This window comes from Lissotriton vulgaris, chromosome 3_1 (genome assembly GCF_964263255.1).
Source record: "Lissotriton vulgaris chromosome 3_1, aLisVul1.2, whole genome shotgun sequence".
Classification (NCBI taxonomy): Eukaryota; Metazoa; Chordata; class Amphibia; order Caudata; family Salamandridae; genus Lissotriton; species Lissotriton vulgaris.
In genome coordinates this window covers 1,892,610,300-1,892,631,303 of record NC_141689.1, presented here as the reverse complement: position 1 = coordinate 1,892,631,303, position 21,004 = coordinate 1,892,610,300, and the positions used below count along the sequence as shown (strand labels likewise).

Sequence of the window (21,004 nt, the reverse complement as noted above, 5' to 3'; positions counted from 1 at the left end):
TTGTTGTCTCGCTAACACATCTACACAATATTGTTCGTTGAATTTGTGCTGTGTAGACCATGTTGCAGCTTTGCAAAGGTCAACTATGGGAATGTTCCGTAAGAAAGCCATAGAAGCCCCTTACTTGTGAGTGGAATGTGCTCTAGGGGGGTACTGTTAGAATTCTTTTTGCTTTTGTATAACAAGTTTGAATGCATTTAACAATCCCCCTTGCAATATCTGATTTGGAGATAGGATTGCCCTTGTGTGGTGGTGCAAAAGCAACAAAAAGTTGTTTGGTCTTACAAAATGATTTTTATCTTTTGATGTAATATAAAATTGCTCTTCTGTCATCCAAAGTGTGTAGAGCTCGTTCTGCAACAGAATCAGGTTTAGGGAAGAATACAGGTAATTCTACCGACTGATTTATGTGAAATTCAGATACTATCTTAGGTAGAAATTTGGGGTTTGTACAAAGAACCACTTTGTCTCTGTGCAGTAGGAAAAAAGAAGGTTCATCTATGGTTAGTGCCTGTAGTTCACGCACTCTCCTCAGTGAAGTGATAGCAATAAGGAAAGCAATTTTCCAAGAGAGAAACTGTGGCTCGCATTTATACAAGTGTTCAAAAGATGGCCCCATTAATCTTGTGAGGACTATGTTAAGATTCCACACTGGGGCAGGTGGACGTCTTGGTGGTTTGACTCTTAAGTCCTTCCATGAAAGCTTTAATTTCGGGCACTCTGAAAAGCGATAAATGTTGCCTATTTTGTAGATATGCAACTATTGCAGCGAGATGTAGCCTGATGGAGGTGTTAGCCAATCCTAACTGCTGCAAGTGTAACAGATAGCACATGATATTTTTTATGGAAGCATCAAGAGGGTTGATGTGATTGTTATTGCAATAAATAACAAAGCGTTTCTATTTAGCTGTGTAACAGGATCTTGCAGTAGGCCTTCTGGCCTCCCTGATGATGTTCATGTAGTCTGGTGGAAGGTTCAGATAACCAAACTTTGTTTTCAGGAGCCAGATTGCGAGGTACAGTTGTTTGGGATCTGGGTGTCTGATTTCTCCATGGCTGTGTGAGGAGACTGGATGCTAGGTGCAGCTTTTTATACGGGACAAGAGAAAGCTCCAACAGGGTTGTGAACCATGGATGACGGGCCCATGTGGGAGCTTCTAGGATCAGTGTGAGGGATGTTTGCCTGAGCTTCCAAACCACTAATGGAATGAGTGTGAGAGGCAGAAAAGTGTAGGCAAATATCACTGACCAGTTCATAGTGCATTGCCCTTGGAGAGAGGGAGTGGGTACCTGGAGGCAAAGCTTTGGCATTTTGCATTTTGGTGTGTGGCAAACCGATCGATCTGAGGGACTCCCCAACTTTGGAAATATGGGAGGAGAACCCGAGGGTGAAGTTCCCATTTGTATATTTGCTGCCTCTGTTTGCTGAGGAGGTATGCAATGTGGTTATTCACTCCTGGGAGGGTTTCCGCTAGGATATAGATTTTGTGGTGAATGGCCCACTGCCAGGTGTCTTGGGACAAGTGGGACAGTTAGTGAGAGTGTGTCCCCCCTGTTTTTGTATGTAACACATGGCTGTCATGTTGTCGGTAAAAACTAAGATAGCTTTGCCAACCAGGTGAGTTTGAAATGCCTTGAGAGCTAGAAAGATTGCAAGCAGCTCTAAATGATTGATGTGGAGCAACTTTTGCTGTTGGCTCCATAGGCCTTGCACAGTGTGGTACTGAAGATGAGCAAACCAGCCAGTGAGGGACGAGTCTGCTGTTAGGACTGTCTGTGGAACCGGGTCTACGAAGAGCCCTAGATCGGTTAACAGACCCTGTGATTGGTTCCACTGACTCGGAGCATTCCAGAAAGGGAGCCATGTGCAGCATGGCATGGGAAACAATCGTGATGCAAGATGCAATAATTCCCGGTAGTTGTATATACACCCGAGCTGGAAGCGAGTGATTGGATTGAAACTGGAGAACTAAAGCCTGAATGTTGCGAATTCTGAATGAATTCTGGCTGCGTTGTGAAACAGCAGAGTTTTTTGAGTATTTAAGGTGGCTCCTAGGTAGTTTTGAGTATTGGCAGGCTGGAGATGTGATTTTAGCACAGTGACTGTAAACCCCAGTTGATGTAGTAACTGAATTATTCTGTGAGTGTGCTGGATACATTTTGGATACGTACTGGCTTTGATGAGCCAGTCGTCCAAGTAGGGGAAGACATGGATGTGTTGTCTTCTCAGGTAAGCAGGGACTATCGCCAGACACTTTGTGAAGACTCTGGGAGCAGTGGTGACTCCGAACGGGAGTACCTTGAACTGGTAATGTTGACCCGCTATCACAAATCTGAGAAATTGGAATATGGAAATAGGCGTCCTCTAGGTCTACAGTAGACAGAAAGTCGCCCTTTTGAAGAAGTGGTAGCACTTCTTGACTGTATGTAAAGATTTGGTTCTCTGAGGTCCAATATTGGTCTGAGAGAACCGTCTTTTTTGGGTATTAGGAAGGAAAAGGAGTACAAGCCAGACCCTTGGTGTTAGGGTGGAACGGTCTATATAGCCCCTTTTAGAAGGAGAGACTGAACCTCTTGTTTGAGGAGGTGTAGGTGATCCGGTGAGAGTTTGTGTGACCTTGGGGGAATGTTTGGAGGACTGTTGGTGAACTCCAGGCAGTAACCAGAACGTTTCATTTCCAGTACCCATTTGTCTGTTATGGACTGCCAGATGGGTAGAAAATCTGAAAGTCGCCCAACAGGTGATAAATGGTTGTTGGGGGGCGCGGGGGGGGGGGGGGGGGGGGGGACTATGCAGCCGATGTCACTGCTCTGTGTTGGAGGGGGAGGTGCGTGTATTTGAGCCTCTACCTCTACCTTTGTTGCCTCTGTAACCCCCTCTGAAGTAACCCTTAGAGGCAGAGGGTTGGTTGTTGCACTTGTACGTTGTGGTGGTCTCCGAGGAGATATTTTTGGACCCTCCGCGGTAGAAGGAGCGCCAAAAGGAAGCACGTGCTTGTGGTAGTTGAAGGGCTCCCATGGATTTGGCTACTTCAGAGTCTTTCTTCATTTTTTCCAGTGAGGAATCTACCACCGGGCCAAGGAGGCGTACTTTGTATGGAAGTCTGAACCTCAGGTTTGAAACCTGAGATACATAGCCAGGTGTGCCTTCTTAAAAGTACGCTGATGTTTACAGCTCTAGCAGCAGAGTCAGCAGCATCTCGGGAGGACCTGATTCCATTATTTGAAATGAGCTGTCCCTCCCGCACTAGGTCTTGCGCTTTAGATTTATGTTCATCTGGCAGAAATTGGAGCAAGTGCTCCATCTCTTCCCAATGATCCCCGTCATACCTTGCGAGCAGCGCTTGCGTGTTAGAGATGCGCCAGAAGATTGCCTGAGAGGCTACCCTTTCCCCCGAAGCGTCAATAATCTTAAATTCTTTATCGGGGTGGAGCATCGCCTGTAGTTTGAGAGTTGGCCCTTTTACATGCGTTTGACACCACTAGGGAGTCCAATGGTAATTGTCCCTTTATGTACGCTGGGTCAGATGGTGCGGACTTGTACTTTTTATCCAACCTACGGGTAAGGATACTGGCCCTGACGGGGTATTAAATAGGTCATCAACGAGCCTGATCATGCCCTTGAGCATGGGGAGTGTGTGCGATGACTTCTGTGTGCTGCTAAGGGTTTCAAAAAGGAAATCCTCTTTAAGGGATTCTTTGTGCAGCTGTACACCATGATAGTTGGCAGCTCTACCCAGCAGTTCTACGTTAGCTATGCTATCTTCCGGTGGAGAGGGCTTGGTAGGGTATAGGTCAGGATAATTTCCTGTGGGAGTCTCGGTATTGTAATCTGCCCAAGGGTCTGGGAGTAGTGGTGCACTGTCCCCAGCCTCATCCTCATTATATTGAAATTCAGGTGAATGTGGTGGTGAGTGTTCAGGTGAAATTATTACAGATTAAAGGCTGAGAAAAAGGAGATGGAAGGGGAGGAGGAGAAGGATTAGTCCCGACATTCTTCCTCTTTAAAGGAATGTGGTAGGTCTCCTGTGTCAGGTTTCCTTTCAAGGGTCACTTTTGTGGTGATATGTTGGATGGATGTACACCTGTCTGTTTCGGATCCGGTTTGGTAGGTGGAGCATCGAAAGGTTGTTGTTGGTGCCGATGGCTTTGCTGGCGAGGTTTTGGATCCTGATGATTTCGGCGTCGAAGGAGGCGGGCCAGAGCCTGGCTTTGACTTCGATCCCGAAGGTTTCGATTGGAGCCCATTTTCGGGCAGCTCGGGTCGGAGCCGGAAGGCTTTTGGGTGTGTTTCGGTGCCAAGTCAGATGGCGGGCGTCCGAAACATGTTCTCTGTGCCGACCTTGGCCCAGAGGCAGGGGTTGGACCGGAGCTTTCTTCTTACACTGAGGAGGACTTTGGGGCAAGGGAGGATCTGTACTCACGGTACGGTGCTCTTGCGGGATTTCAACGTCCCCCTCGGAGCCGTAGTCGGAGATGGGATCCTGTTCTTCGGCTCCCATGGCGTCTCCGGCTTCTTGTTGCGAATCCTCTCCGGGGAGGTCTGGAATAGAACTTGCATGTTGGCTCAGCCTGTCAAGCCTGTCGATTGCGAAGCGTTTTCTTGGAGCAGAAAGGTTTGCACGTGTCGCAGACCTGTTCTCTATGCTCCGGAGACCAGCAGTGGTTGCACACTTCGTGCGAGTCATGCGCGGAAACCTCTTGTGGCACAGAGGGCAGAATTTGAATGAAGTCTGTTCCATCGACGGCGAGGCGGACTGACGTGGCTAGGCCAGACTGCCTTCCACGAGCTTCCCGATCGAAAGAGGTAAATACGATGTGCAGAGAATGGGATACACGAACGAAAACAATACCATTGAGGGTTTTTTTGCGCACCGAGGTAAACCGAAGAAACAGTGTCAAACCGAAGCGCAGCAATTCACGTCTGAACCCAAAGGCGGAAAAAAACGATCTAACAATGGAGTCGATGCCCATGTACACTATCACCGAAAGGAGGAGGAGTCACCTACCTCGTGACTGGAAAAGACTTCTTCGAAGAGAAACAAAATGCAAACATCCGAACCCAACACTAGATGGCAGGAGTATTCACAGCATGTAATCTACAGCTCACATGCCTCGAAGATCAGTTTTCAAAAAATCCATTCAGCACAATGGCAGTCAGGATAATTCCACAGTTGTTTATATAATTTAAGGCATGCTTACGAAATGGTTTCTTCCACCCTCTCAGGTCCCTTTCTGGCAATTCTCATGGGGTACACCGCAATTCCCCGGAGTACTTGGATCACCCAACATCCTCATCAGGTCTTTACTTGGGCCATTTAGCAATATCAAAGAGGTGAGTAAATACTAAAGCAGGATACTAATTATTTGATTAAACAGTCAAAGCCTAGCTCAAAGAAGGTGATGTGAAAGTGGAGATCAGATAATCAAGTTGAGTACCATTGCTAACGCTCTTTCTGGTAGATACTCGATCTAAATGATCCTAACCTTAAAAATTCAAAAGGCACCAAATTGGATCCTGAAAATTTCGTCCTGCAGTGCTCTTGTGCAATGCTACATGATACTGTGTGGCTCTTCACTGGCTCCATACTGCTACGACATTGAATGAGCTGCACCTCATTTAAGTACAACCATGGCATGCTGATGTTAGTTTCTTATGCTTCCCTTTCAGCACCTTAAATTGCAAAGAGTAAACAGATGTTGGTACCAGTGTGATAAATACTAAATTGGGACCTTTTTATATGTAAGAAAGTAAACACTTTAATGAATGAGTTGGAGGGAGAGCAGTGAGGAATCTGCGGTTAGACAGAGTATCCACCAGAAAGAGCATTACTAAAGGAAAACTTCAAATCACAGATTTCTCACCTTAGAATTAATACATAAGCAGTACCTCCCCAGGTGGACAGTCTGTGGAGTGGACTCAGATAAAATGTTACTTACCTTCAGTAACGCTCTATCTGGTGAATACTCTATATAAACGCAGATTACTCCCTTTTAGAATATTCCGCAGGTGCAAAACTGGATCCCAAAGCTTTTTCAGCTGTAATCTTGTGCGCTGCAAAGTGGCACAGTGTTGCTCCGCACAGACCTGAAATCTAAGTGTCACCCCTGCGCATCTAGACCAGTTTCTTGCTTGAATCTTTTGGCGCCATCAGACGTGGAGCAAAAAAACAATGATCAATACCAGTGTGCAGATCTCTAACCTGGGACCTTTTGAAATGGTAAAGAAAACACGCTACTCCAGAGAAAGGAAAGGGCGGAAGCTGACAAGAAATTGCATTTAGATAGAGTTTCCACCAGAAAGTAAGTAACTTGTTCTTCTGATAGCTATATCGAACTGCAGATTCAGCACCTTCAGAAGAGATATTAAAGCAGTACGTGGTATGTGGAGTGGACTCAGACCAAAATGTCTAGCAGGACCAAGCAGGCAAAATATCCTTTCTATTGGACCTGGATGTCAAGGCAGTAGTGCTTCATGAACGTGTGCAGCAACGCCCAGGTCGCAGCACATGCAGAATGCCAAAGCAGTGTTAGCAACCTCAGTCTTGATTGAATGGGCTCTCAGTTCTTCTGTAGGCTGCTTTTAGGCCAGTGCATAGCAGAAGCTAATGCAATGGACTATTTACCAGAAGAGAGTACTCTTCTGCACAGCCTTCCCATTGTTTGCCTTGAAAACCCCACAAAAAGCTGATCATCCACCCAATGATCCTTGAAACGATCTATATATACGCTTAAAGCCCTTTTGTGGTCAAGTGAATGGAGTCTTTCCTCCTCTTTCGAGAGGCGAGGAAAGGCAAAGAATAACGGTAGAGTGATGGATTATTCAACATGGAAAGAAGTCAGAACTTTTGGTAACAAGGCAACCAATGTCCTCAGCACCAGTTTGTTCAGAAAAAGATGGTCCAAGGTGGTTGCACTGATACTGCCTGAAATTCAATCACGTGACGAGCTGACGTGATCATATTGAAGAAGACAGAAGAACATAAGTTACTTACCTGTAAACTGTGGTTCTCCAGCATTGGTGTCTTTCATAGATTCACATGCTTGAATATTCCCCGTCGTCGAAGTGGGAGTCCCACGGTACATAAAATAGCAGTAATATATGCATATAGAAGTAAAATTATTATAATTATAAAAATACTTTTACATATATATAAAATACAGTAAACTCAAAAGTACCATAGAACTGAATAGGTCCATAGAAAGCCTAAGGGAGAAAACTCAACTTGGTAACATATTAGTGTCATTATGTTTTGGTCCAAATTCCAGTCAATCAGGCTGTAGTTCCCTCTAGAACCTTCTCCTCAGAAGCCCAAGACCTCAGATTTTCGTAGCACAGAGTAACCAAAGTGCCTGAGGAGAAGAGAGCCTCTGAGGGGAGGATGGGAGGGTCGCATGTGAATCTATGAAAGACACCGATACTGGAGAACCACAGTTTACAGGTAAGTAACTTATGTTCTTCTCCAGTATTAGGGGTGTCTTTCATAGATTCACATGCTTGAATAAGAGTAGAAAGCAGTAATCATCATATAAGTTATAAAGGTAACAGTAACTTCAAGCATATAATAGACATATCATATTAAAGAGAGATAACCTTTATGACAGGAGGCGGGTAGCAACAAAGGCTCACCTTTAATGGAAAAGATTCCGCAGCACCGCTTGTCCTACTGCTGCATCTGTGGCATCTGTTGACTGCAGACAGAAGTGCTTCGTAGAAGTATGGCTGCTCGACCACGTAGCAGCTCTGCAGATGTGTCGCAGAGGTACCCCCGCAAAAAGGGCAGTAGAAGCTGACACAGCTCTAGTTGAATGAGCACGTACTGGAGCTGGAAGAGGCTTGCCAGCTCGCTGATGACGAAAGGCAATAGTGGAAGAAATCCACCTAGTAATAGTTTGTTTGGTAACAGGTTGTCCTTTAGAGACCGGGCCATAGGCCACAAACAGTTGATCAGATTTCCTGAAGGATGCAGTGCGCTGAATATAAAACTTGAGGCAACGTTTTATATCCAGGGAATGTAATACGTTCCGCAGGAGTTTGTGGATCCGGAAAGAAAGTCTTTAAAATGACCGGTTCATTGAGATGAAAATCACTGGGAATTTTCGGAATAAATGTAGGATTAGTACGTAGTGTAACAGCCTCCTTTGAGAACTGGAGAAAAGGAGGTTGAATTGTGAATGCCTGAATGTCACTGACACGCCTAGATGACGTCAAGGCGAGCAATAGGGCAACTTTCCACGTGAGGAACTTTAAGCTTGCTGAATGGATGGGTTCAAAAGGAGGAAGGAGGAGCCTAGACAAGACCAGGTTTAAGCGCCAAGTAGGCGGAGGACGTCGAATGGGTGGAAACATTCGGAAGAGACCTTTGAAAAACTGTTTAATAATTCTAGACGAATATAGCGAGGAAGAGCCATCATGATGGAAGCGGGATAGAGCCGTTAGAAAGACCTTCAGAGTGGAGTGTGAAAGTCCTGACTTCGCAAGGGTTAAGAAGAAAGGCAGAATCTGTTCTGGCTTAGCGGTCATCGGATCCAAGGCCTTGGTGTGGCACCAGACACAGAAACGCTTCCACTTCAACTGATAGGTTTTAATGGTGGAAGGAGCACGGTGTGCGCTAACACCTTTCTACAGTCTGCGTCGATGGTCAAACGCGCAAATTCATGGTGCTCAGATTCCAGGCATGAAGTTGGAGGTATGCTGGATCCGGATGGCAAATCCGCCCCTGCTGCATCGTGAGGAGGTGAGGCAACGGATGAAGCGGAATTGGCTCGCTCTGGGAGAACAAGAGGAGGTCCGGGAACCATGGGCGCCTCGGCCACTTGGGTGCGATCAAGATGACTTGACAGGGTTGAAGCCTCATCCTGTGCAACAAGCGTGGAATCCTAGGAAACTGAGGAAAAGCGTAGCTGAATGCGTTCAACCAGCTGATCAAAAATGCATTTCCGCTCGACTCTCTGTGGGGATGAAGACTTGCTAAGCGTTGGCATTTCTTGTTGGTGATAGTCGCAAAAAGATCTATCTGCGGATGGCCCCACTGGAGGAAAATGAACTCCAGAGTTTGTTGATTGAGTTCCCACTCGTGGTTGTTCGAGAAAGACCTGCTGAGTGTGTCCGCCAGAACATTGGAAACACCCGGCACATGTATGGCAGTGAGATGAATCTGGTGATGAATTCCCCATTTCCATATCTCCTGTGCTTGTTGGGAAAGCAAAAGGGACCTGGTGCCGCCCTGCTTGTTCAGGTAATGCATGCTGGTGGTGTTGTCTGTTCTCACCAGCAGAGATTGACCTTGAACGATCCGTTGAAAAGACTTCAGGGCGAGGAAGATCGCCAGAAGCTCCAGGCGATTTATATGCCAAGTGCATTGGACCGCAGTCCATTTTCCTTGTACTGACAGGCCTTCGAGATGTGCTCCCCAGCCCTCCAGGGATGCATCGGTTGTAAGCGTCAGAGTTGGAGTAGTGTCTTGAAAAGACCGACCTTTTGAAATGTTTGGAGGGTGAGCCCACCACTCCAGAGCCTTTTGGATGCGGGCGTAAAAAGGATCTTGTCGTTGAACGATCCTGAAATCTGCTTCCACTGCTTGTCTAACTCCTCTTGGATGACCCTCATATGTAGTCAGCAGTGGGGAATCAACTGTATGGCAGAAGAAGCCATGCCGAGGAATGATTTCAACATCCGGACTGAAACGTACAGTCTTGACTGGAGGGATCGTACCATCTGGAGCATACGGTCCTGTCGTTCCTGGGAGACAAAAACCATTGCCAGATGAGAATCTAGAGAGGCTCCTGGAAAATCTCGCCGTTGAGATGGGCGGAAGTGTGACTTCTGGCAATTGATGGAAAGGCCCAAGTCTTGAAACAGGGAGAGGCAAGACTGTGCATGCTGGATTGCCAGTTGAAGATACGGAGGCTTTATGAGAAAATCGTCCAGGTATGGATAAAATTGTATGCCTCGTAGGCATAGAAAGGCAGCTACCGGGGCCATGATCTTGGTAAAGACCCTCTGTGCTGAACAGAGGCCGAATGGTAGGACCTTGAATTGGAAGTGCAGTTGTCCGACTGTGAAGCGCAGATACTTCCTGTGTCTGGGGTGAATTGGCACATGGAAATATGCGTCCTGGAGGTCGATTGTTGAGAAGAATTCCCCTGGATTGAGGTAATTCAGGATTTGAAGCAGAGTTAACATCTGAAAGGTTTTGCAAATGATGAATTTGTTCAGGGCCCGTAAATCCAAAATTGGACGCCATCCTCCCGACTTTTTCTTGACTAAGAAAAACCGGGAATAGAATCCCTTGCCGCGTTGACCTAGCGGCACTACCTCGATGGCCCCTTTTTGGATCATTAATTTTACCTGGGCCAAAAGTTCTTTGAGGTGGGGGGAGGGTGGCCCCGAAGGTGGACGAGTGGGAGGGAATTTTGTGAACTCCAGGGTATGGCCTTAGGAGATAACGTCCAGGACCCATTGGTCGGAGGTGATTTCGGACCATTTGCAAAAGTACTTTGAGATGCGACCTCCAAGATGCACAGTCGGCAGACGAAAGGAACTGAGACTGTCACTGTTTTTTGTTGTTTGCGCCCCCTCTATAAGTTGTTTTCCGTTGGTATGGTCTGGAGGAAGACTGACGATTTTGGTTTTGGTAAGAACCTCTCTGCCGGTTATCGCCGTAGGTATTGTATGAGCGATACTGGCCTGATCCACGAAAAGTAGAGGAGCCACCGCCTCTACCTCGTGCCCTCCGAAAGGGCCGCTTATTATATTGGAGAGTAGCTAAGGACTTTGCGGTGTCAGTGTCCTTTTTGATCGCTTCAAGAGCATCGTCTACATGCTTGCCAAATACTCTCCATCGTACGGCAAGTCGAGGACTTTTGCTTGTACTTCTGGGCGAAATGTTGTAGATTTCAGCCAGCCTTGACGCCTCAAGACTGCAGCCCCAGCTAATTGGCGAAAGCCCGTGGATGAAATGTCGAGCACACATTCGATAATTTCAGACAAAATTACCTCTCCCTCTTGGATAATAGCCTGCGCTTCTGCACGGATGGCCTCAGGCATTTGAGGAATCAGTGCGTCAATCTCCAACCACATTTGGCGGTCGTAACGGCCCAGAATTGCCAAGGTATTTGCCGCTCTGACAGTAGTGGCCGCCATTGTAGTAAACTTTTTTCCTATAGAGTCCAACTTGCGGCCTTCCTGATCAGGAGGAGACGTGAGTGGTGTAGCCGGATTACGAGATCTTTTCTGTGCTGCTTGAGTAATAACCGACTGTGCTTTTGGTTGTGACACTAAACAGGCTGGAGCCTTATATTTTTTGTCTAATCTGGGTAAGACTGCAGGTACAGAGTTACGATGTTCCATGAGTTTAAGTCCCTCTGACCAAATAAAGTCAATAATTGGAATTGTGTGGGATTGTTTTTGTGAAACGTCCTTAAAATCATACAGTAGGCATTCACTTTCATGTTGCTGTTTCTCGACAGTGAGATGAAAGCGTTTAGCTGCACAGACCATTAAATTATGGAAGTTTGCAATGTCCACTGGAGGCGACGCCAGAGGTGAGGTGGGCGGAGTGGAAGGTGTTTGAGCCCTGTAATTGTCCCACTCACTCATATCGACGTCATCGTCAGTGTCGTGAGGAGCAGGATCCTCATTGTCAGTGTCAGGTCGAGTTCTTTCCGGTGACACGGGTGGAACCGGAGCAGGTGTTTGTAGAGGTTGAGGTTGAGGCTGGGGAGGAGGTTGTGATGCTGGGGAGGCAGGTGTAGATGGAGGGAACCTGCGGTTATAGTCATCTAGCATGTGCTGTAAATTTTTGACTAAAGATAAAGGTATTTGTGTAACAGGTTCTGAAGTTACTGTCTCTGCTTCGTCAACAGGAAATAAATCTTTCCCACTTTCGACGTATTCCTCTTTGTCACCCTCATCACTGTACTCCTTGTACTTAATCTGCAAGTCAGATGGACTAGATGCCTGTCCCGAACAGTGGTGCTCACCCCCTTGATATCTTGGCACAGAGCAGTCAGGCTTAACTTACAGTCAGGCTTTAATTAGAGGCAGTGTTTAAAGTATTTGTGCATCACTTCAAACATTAAAACAAAACATTGAAAACATCAAACAAAAAGATCCCAGGTTAGAACAATAGAGCAGAATTCAATAAATATAACAAGACCAAAGCAACAAAAATCCATTAGTAGAACTGGAGTTATGAATAAATTACTGTGATCGTGCCGTGCTAGACAAGAAAAAGTTGCGGTGGCCAAAATGTACGCCAGAAAATGTAGGAGCATCGTACGAATAATTCCAACTACAGGGAAGGAAGGTTAAAAAAAAGTCAAGATCCTGAGGATAACCAAAAACAGAAGGGAGGTTTGAAATGAGTTGACCGAAAGAAACTGGGGAGTTTGAGCAAAAATGAGAAGCAAGCTTAGGCAAGCCTAAAAAGGACACTGGAGGCCTATAAAGGAGTGTGTTGAAATAAACCCCCAATAGTTGCTTCAAAATAGGAGTTTCAGATTTCTTTCAAGAGAAAGGGACTAGCAATAGGAAACTCCAGCAATTTCCAACTAAAAGACTGGTATATAGTGAATCAATTTATGTTCCATGTATGTTTTGTTTCATGTATTCAGTCTGATATATTGTTTTGCCTTCATGTGGTTTAAAATGATTTTGTTTCTTCATAAAAAAACAGATGGACTGTAAATATGGGAAATGTCTTACAAATGTTGTCAGAAGGATATGTTTCGTATGCATGTTCAATGGTTTGAAAATACTAAAAAATCTAAAATAAGGTTAAGATAATTAAATCACTTGTTCTTTAAAAAAACCTGAGTTAAATAAAGAATTATCAGCTTAGGTATTCTATTGATGTTCAACTTAGTGGCATTTTCAAAATTGTAATGAAAAATCGGACTTTATCATTAAAGAGGGTTTATCATTACAATTTCATAGACACCAAACATGCCATAGCTACCAGCTCCCAATAACCGCTTATTAAATGTAATAAGGAACCCCCAAATGTTATCCCATGGGAGGGGTAGGCCTCAGAGTAGTGAAAAACTAATTTTCACTACCAGGACATGTAAAACTTAAGAAGTACATGTCTAACTTTTTAATTACACAGCACCTTGTCCTATGGGTTACCTAGAGCCAACATAGGGGTGACTTATATGTAACAAAAGGGGAGTCTAAGGCTTGGCAAGAGGTTTAAATGCCAAGTTGATATGGCTGTTTAGAACGGTCTTCAGGCTGCAATGGCAGGCCTGGGATGTGTTTTACGGTGCTATGTAAGTAGGTGGCACAACGAGGTGCTACAGGCCCACTAGTGCCATTTAATTTACATGCCCTGGGCACATGTACTGCTACTTTACTAGGGACTTGTAATTAAGTTCTTAAAAGTAAGTTAAATATGCCAACCATATTTTAGGGGAGTGAGCACACGCATGTTAGAAGTCGCAAAGAGTACAGAGTCCTAAGGCCTACAAAAATAAGGTCTGCAAAAAGTGAGGAGGTGAGGCAAAACGTTTGGAGGAAGGCTAAGGCTAACAGGTCTAATAACAGTTTGAGATAATGGAGGGTTCACCAAGAACGAAGCACACTCTGTTAGATAGGTCCTTTAAGATTTCTTTTATTCTCCTTAGTAGCATAAACGGTAGGGCATCAGCCAATGCGTTTCGTTCCTATCAAAGGAACTTCATCAGGGCTGAATATTTGAGGTGAAATACTCTGAAGCATCAAAAATTAGAGTTGATAATTATATAAACGAAGGAGCCCCACAATAGGGGTTATAAAGTAGTTACCTCCAGCAGCGGTAATCTGAGCACTCTCCTTCTTCATGGGTTGGTTGATGTCCTACTTTTATGCTACTAAGGAGAATAAAAAAAATCTGAAAGGACTTATCTAACAGTGTGTGACTTTGTTCTTGGTGCACCCTCCATTATCTCAAACAAATTTGACTGGACAGCAGTGAGGCCCAACTGTGGCAGGTCTCGCAGGTGGATTGCACAGGACTTTTACAAACTGTATTACTGGGATAGAGGTGCAGAACCTGTGGTCAGCCGTAGTTTGGAGTTTTTAGGTCTAATAACAGTCTTTAAGGTCAAAAGCTGCAATGAGCAGTTGTGCATTAGCAGGACTGGTGTACATATCAGAAACGTCAAGACCAAATTAAGGTCCCACTGAGGCATCACAAATGGTTTGGGAGGGAACGTGTGTTAAACCTTTAATAAACCACATCACAACAGGTGATTTAAACAAGAATAGTTGGTCCAGCAAATGCAAAAGAAGCCTATTAAATAACTTTTAGTAGTGTCTACTTACTGCAAGTCCTTGCTGGGCAAAAAATGAAACAAACAGTAACACATCAGACTGCTTCGCTTGTAAAGAGTCTCGATTACGGACCTTACACCAGGTCACACATTTGTTTCATTGCCCAGTGTAAATAGACTTTGTGGAAGGGCACCTGGCAATAAAGGATGACCAATACATCCTGAGGTGGCAGATCAAGCGCAGTCAACTGCTGCTGCTCAATCTCCAAGCACAGAGGAGTAGATTAAAAAGGTTCAAGTGAAGAACCCTGTCCTGCTGTTATGACAGAATCCTCTTAAAGTGGTAGCCCTGATCGGAGGGCAGGTGCTCATAACCAGAAGGTCATGGTTATTGCCCAAAACTCAGGGCAAGATCAGCAGGGGCAGGAAGGTGTAAAGGAGGCTATTATTCTATTTCATCCGGAATTAATCTCCTAACAAGTGACTCTCCAAAAACTCCAAAGCACAAAACATTTGACACTGCACATACTCAGCAGTGTCAAAAAGATCTAGCCAGGATTTCCAACTGCTGGAAGATGCCCTCTGCCACCTTGGGATGTAGACTTAACTTGTCACTATGATCTGCAAGACACAGCCTGCTCAACTTGTCGGGACTTGCATTCAGGGAAATGTCCAGGTGGTTCGCGATAGGGGAAGTGTCCTAGCCTCCAAACTGGCACACAGTCTCATGACACAGGACCTAGCACCCAACTCTGCCCTCCTTGTTGCAATACCACATGGTATTAGTGTTGCGCATGAAAACCTGCACCAGCTTTTCCTTGATGGATGCCTGGAATGTCTTCAAAACTTCATGAATGGTCCCCAATTCCCACAGATTGATGTGGAGCTGGGCCTCTCATGGAGACCATGGCCCTCTGATCTCCACCGACCCAGATGAACTCGCCAACCCAACAGGGACATATCGGTCACCACTGTCAGCTCTTGGTGGGGTGAGAGGCTTGCTGCTGGAGCAACTTTGGTTGAACAACCACCACTGCAGTATGTGAGCAGTCTTTTCCGAGATCTGGGTGACCCTAACAGATTTCCTTGATTCGGTGTACGCTTTAATTTAAGATTCCATTGCAAAGCAGAGCCCGCACATATCACCTAGCACAGCTTACAGGGAGGCTGGAAGCTAAGAAGCCTCAGAATGTCTCTCACTGTGATCCAGGACCGAGGCTAAAACAATTTGAATCTCAGCCTTAATGTCCTGAACCCCCAATGATGTTAGAAGGTTTGCCGTCATCTGGTGGTGTCCTATGATGTATTGTGGTGATCCCACCTTCAACAACCAGTCGGTAAGGGAAAATGTGTACACCCAAAATCTGAATGTGGGCAACAACCACCACCGTCAGGTTTGTTGACCCCAGAGGGTTGCTCCTGGCCTACCTTGGACCACAGCTACCATCTGAGCGACCACAGTATGGGTAAATGAAAAAATGTGTTCTTCAGTTCCAACACCACTATTCACTTACCTTTTCCAGGACAGACAAGATATGGATCAGCTTGAGAATTTTGAGTTCGTCCTTACCATGTTAGATATTCAGAGGCTGAAGGTCCAACTTAGGCCTAATGCCCTTGTCATTCTTCGGGACCAGGAATTAGCAAGAGTAACAACCCTCACCTCTTTCTGAGTTCGGCACCCTCTAAAGTCTAGGGGAGCAACACCCACATCTATTGCAGGAAAACAGGCAGGCGCTCATCTGAACTTTGTTCTGATGTGGAGGGAATTTTTGGTGGGGCAAAAAGAAAAGGCAGGGCATAGGCATTTTGAACAGTTTGTGAGATCCATCTTTGTAACATGATAGGTCACCACTATGGTATGAAATTGTTGACTGACACATAACCAATAGATTTAAGATACTCTTGGAGATATTTTGTTGCAATGTGGTATATGAGTGCATTGCAAACTGAAAACGTGTCTGCAGCTGGGGTTTTTGCTTAGACAAGGAAGACTTTCATGAGAGGCTTGCACTACAAGCTATTTCAATATAGCAGGAGGACTTGTTCTTGCGAACACTTCTAACTTTACCTGCTTCCCTTACACTGAGCAAGGGAACAAGTTAAATTTGGCAGTTTTTGATGGCTAGATTGCTAAATCAGGCTGTCTATCTTCATTCCATGACCTCATGTAGCTTTGGAACTCTGGAAGTTAACTGACTGCATATGTGGTATGGAATACCTTCAGTGGAACGAGCTGCCACTGGCTGGACCAGTTTTTATTTTTTATTTTATGCACTGTTAATATTAATAGTGTTGTAGAGAAATGTGTGTCATTTTCATGCAGGCACCTAATCTTGTGTCTTGATACCAGATAACTCATTTGCAAGTAACTTAAACTGATCTCTTTTCTCTTTTTGATTTACAGTTGTAAAATTGGAAAATAATGTCAAGTGTAGCTTGGATATTGTTGTACACAACATCCACTTGTTAGTCACCACAGTTAATAGAGCATGCAGATGTATAACTGTAAATTAGGGAGGAGGGAGTCAAGCTGCTGGGTGTTTCTGAACCACTGGATAAGAGAGTAGAACATTCTGTTTATCTGCAGACTGTGGGAGAATGAAGGGGAATAATCAAGAGGGAGAAACTAAGTTAGACATAAACTAGCTGATGTAAGGGTGTGCAATTAGCACACAATGTGGTAACAAATGCATTAAGACCCCATCAAGTCTATGTACTGTCTTGTAAAGTGGAATTCAAAATCATGCATACCTTGGGCATTTTTCAGATAAAGTAAAATCTAGTGGATCCAGTATTTTGATACATTCTTGTAAGTGACACAGTTTTCTAACCAAGAGTAGTTAGGCCATCAATCAAGGTGAAGAAAATACCCAGGTAGCCTAACGATAACCAATGTGATAAAATCAAGTTGTTTGGTGAATAGACTTTTACCAGCAATTTGTTGAAAGCAACAGAATGATGGATTATGCATTTACGGAATATGGACGATTCATTACATGAGATATAAACACTAACCTAACAGTAATAGTTCATTTCTACAGCTTCCTCTTCAAATCAGCCATTTCCTTGTGAAGCTTAATTGATGTTGGGGCTAAGCTAGAAAAATGTGAATATCCCTTTTATTTTTGTATACTGAGATTACATCGATGTAAACTTCAGTGGGCATTTTTAATCAGCCAGTGGCCCAGTAACAGAAAAAGATTGGATTATTTGTAGCTGTATGCATAGCCTGAGCTGTGATTTAGGGATCCTCCAGCCAAGGACTGAAGAGAACCATTTTCTGAGGATCCACCCGAATATCAAACAGAGGAACTGAAGATAAAGGTCCCTGCATCTAACATGGTTTTGAATATTTTATGTGGAACAATTTTGTATGAGTATTTCAAAGATTTGAAAACATGCAGCCGGTAGTAAGGGGACACAGTAAAGTGGCAAGGTAAACACGGTCATATGGAAGGAGCTTTTTCAATACCAATTACTGAAGGAAACACATACAGGCATGTTTATAGCGGGTATTGATAAATACACTATCCCCTTCTTTTGCTTTGTATATAACATTTCAATCTGCACTACTACTACTACAGACAAATATATGTACATGCATGTACACGAATAGCCGTTCACACTTATAAGCATGTGGCATACTCAATATCACATTTGTATTCAAAATTAATTCGTAATCTTACTGGCATGCAATTGAAGACTATTATGAAATTATTTATTTTTTTGCAGCATCACACTCTGTTTCCTTTTAGGAAAGTAGAGGTATAGTATCCATACATATCTTTCAACAACAATGTACACAAAGTTTAAAGTGGCTTCCTACTTACCCCAATACAACACTGAGCTCTTTCACGTGAACCCTTGTATGCCCTCGCAAGTACTCAGAGAGCATCTTACTTTTGAAATAAAACTCCTGAAGTCTGTCCTCCAAATGCATTACACACTGCAGAAATAACAAAAGACTTTTAGACTCCATGAATCATGGCTGTAGTCACACAATGGACGCTTAACAAATATGTACAAGCATCAAAAAGATAAGTCTGTCAACTTAGGTGTTAATCTGCACTTCTTCCAAATCAATTCTGAGAAATTCGTATTTTAGAAGGATGCACTGGCCGTGCAGATTGACCTACTCCAAAAAAACAACATGCAACAAGTAAAAGGGATTGTATTCAACAGATATCAATTTTCTTTATTGCGTTTTGATGCTGCTTCATGGGGGACATTTGATCATAGCAAACTTATAATCACAATTAGATAAATATCCAAACTCATAGCTGTCCAATTTGCTTGACATGAGGAGATTTATTCTTGATGTGTATAGACCACATCCAATTGTTCACAACTTGTAAGCTTCACAATTGGGCGGTTCAATTTTGATAGGGACGACGGTGGCCTAAAGTGGGTCTGACATTAATCATTCAGTGAAGGACTGTAAGAAACGGTGCCTAGAAAATGGGAAATTACGTCAGAAATTGCTAAAGAAGTTTAGTAGGAATGACATGGAGAGTGGTCCAGCCCTGTGTAGGTTCTGGACATATGGGAGGTTCAATCGAGTTTAGCCATAAGGCAAGGCTTTTGTTGGTTTGGATACCTAAAGTTTCCAAATATGGAGATTTTGTTTTCTTTAATCATGTGGATGCCCAATATTGCCTTGGTTATGTTGTAAACATTTAAATATGTAAGATGCACTTCAAAGCAGACTGTAGTGTACTGCATCACTTTCAAAGCACACTCTAAACAAGGAATTTAGAGTAGGGTGGTGGCAGGTCTTTACCAAACTCAATGACACACATTTTATCAACCTCATAAGGATGACAGGCTTTTTTGGGACAGCAGAATGACAACATTTTTCTAGATTTAGCATTTATGCGTGTTTAAGCCTTGAAGACTTACTGAATGGTTTTCTGTAGTTTGTTTCTGCATTTATGATTTCAGTTCCCAAATTTTTTTTTAAGTAAGGACAGTGCAGGTGTGCAATAGATAGATTATTGACTGATTAGTCATTAATACTGATTGCAGTAATGGTGAATACACAGCGGTATCACGTCTCTTAGTTGGCAAGCTGGTTTCTATAGATAACAGGTTTCCTCTCCTCCCTTTATGCTCACCCGACAAGAGTAATAAAAATATAGGTCACACTATACATCCACAAAATTCAGGTAAGAGGAAGGGACTGTGATTAAAAGAAAATTACTGGGGAACCCTGTAGCAGTTTCCTGCGTGTACCTACCCTATTAGTATAACCGATTCATTTCAGCAAATTGTTCATCTTTTGTCTTATCTATCTGTATACAATATAACTACAAAATAAACATAATCACATACTTACAAAGGCAGCTGGGAGATTGAGTTTGTAAAGCTGTGAAATGGACTGGAGTAAACTTGACACTTGACTGGAGACCAAGACCTCTTTTCCCAGTTTTCCACTGTCCATCGTCTTCCTCTGGCTTGTAGCCACCTGCACAGTCCACTTGTCTGTGTCGGCAATAATGCAGACAGTTTCCGCCACTGGCTCATCCAGAACAGGATGCTGCGTGGTAAGAAACACGCATGTTTAAAATAAAAATCTCACATATGAAAAACATCACACCTTGTTATTTTATTACTTATTTTCCCACTGTCATCATGTTGAACCCCATCACAAAGCTATATGATTTAGTAAGGAATACATAAAGAAGCATGTATCAAAGTACTACCACTTCATTAAGTTTCTACGTTATGTGTCCCCTTTTACTAAATTCAACATAATCCTTTAGTGGGTACTCACGAATCCTTACAGTTATATCTTACATCTTTGCGTGGATCAGAAATGGCATTCCAATCGCGCCTCATTAGAATGACCTATGATACTACATTCATAATTTGCTACTAGACAGTTTGTTTTTAAAGAACAAGTTACTTACCTTGGGTAATAATCTATCTGTAAGAGACATATGTTAGTAGTAGATTCCTTACCTTTGGAATTTCCCCCAGATGTCAGCCTGGATCCGGAGATTTTTCCCCAGCGCATCGGTAGGTGGCGTCGGTTGACTCTGCAACAGTCGTCGGAATCGTGGTCGCCGGGATGATGTTTTGGTGCCTACATCCCTGTGCGGTGATGTCAGTTCTGACACTACTTTCCATGCCATAACCGCAGAGCCATGCAAACACAGACAACTGGTGCGCCACAACTAGGAGCGTGTATGGGAGTCCCCAACACTAGAAATCAGTTAACGGAGCAGGGAGGTTGGGTGGGGCGGTAAGGAATCTACAAATAACATATCTTTCTTACTGATACAACATTATATAAGGTAAGTAACTTGTTCATCTGAAATAGGTAGTTAGTTGTAGATTTGGTACCTTTAGAATAGATACCCCAGCAATACCATCCCCGGAGGAGGGTCTGCGAACCAAGTTCAGACGAGAAAGTCCTAGAAAACTGAATGGGTCAAAATAGCCGTCCCTCCAGACTTCGCTGTCCAGGCAGTAATGTCTGGTAAACGTGTGCAGAGATGCCCACGTTGCCATCTGGCAGATATCAAGAAGTGGGACTCCGTGTGCCAACGCAGTGGTTGCTGTCGTAGCCCTAGTGGAATGAGGACGCAACCCCACTGGAGGATCCTTCTTAGCCAAAGCATAGCAGAGCTTTATGCAAAGAACAACCCATCAAGAGATTGAAATTTTTTTAACAGCCCAGCCTTTCTTGGAACCTACATATCCAATAAAGAGTTGATCATCCACCTGGAAATCTTTGGTGCCG

The 21,004-nt window shown here is 44.0% G+C and overlaps 1 protein-coding gene across 3 annotated transcripts in view; it reads right to left on the bottom strand.

Annotated features, from left to right (window-relative positions):
- FNIP2 (folliculin interacting protein 2) overlaps positions 1-21,004 on the bottom strand; it is a 387,981-nt gene that overhangs the window by 6,380 nt on the left and 360,597 nt on the right. For all 3 annotated transcript variants that reach the window (XM_086962360.1, XM_086962362.1, XM_086962359.1), the window contains 2 exons: positions 19,595-19,795; positions 18,090-18,205 (listed from right to left, as the gene is read on the bottom strand). In XM_086962360.1, coding sequence (XP_086818486.1) covers positions 18,090-18,205; positions 19,595-19,795 — 317 coding nt within the window. The remainder of the gene's footprint in view (positions 1-18,089; positions 18,206-19,594; positions 19,796-21,004) is intronic.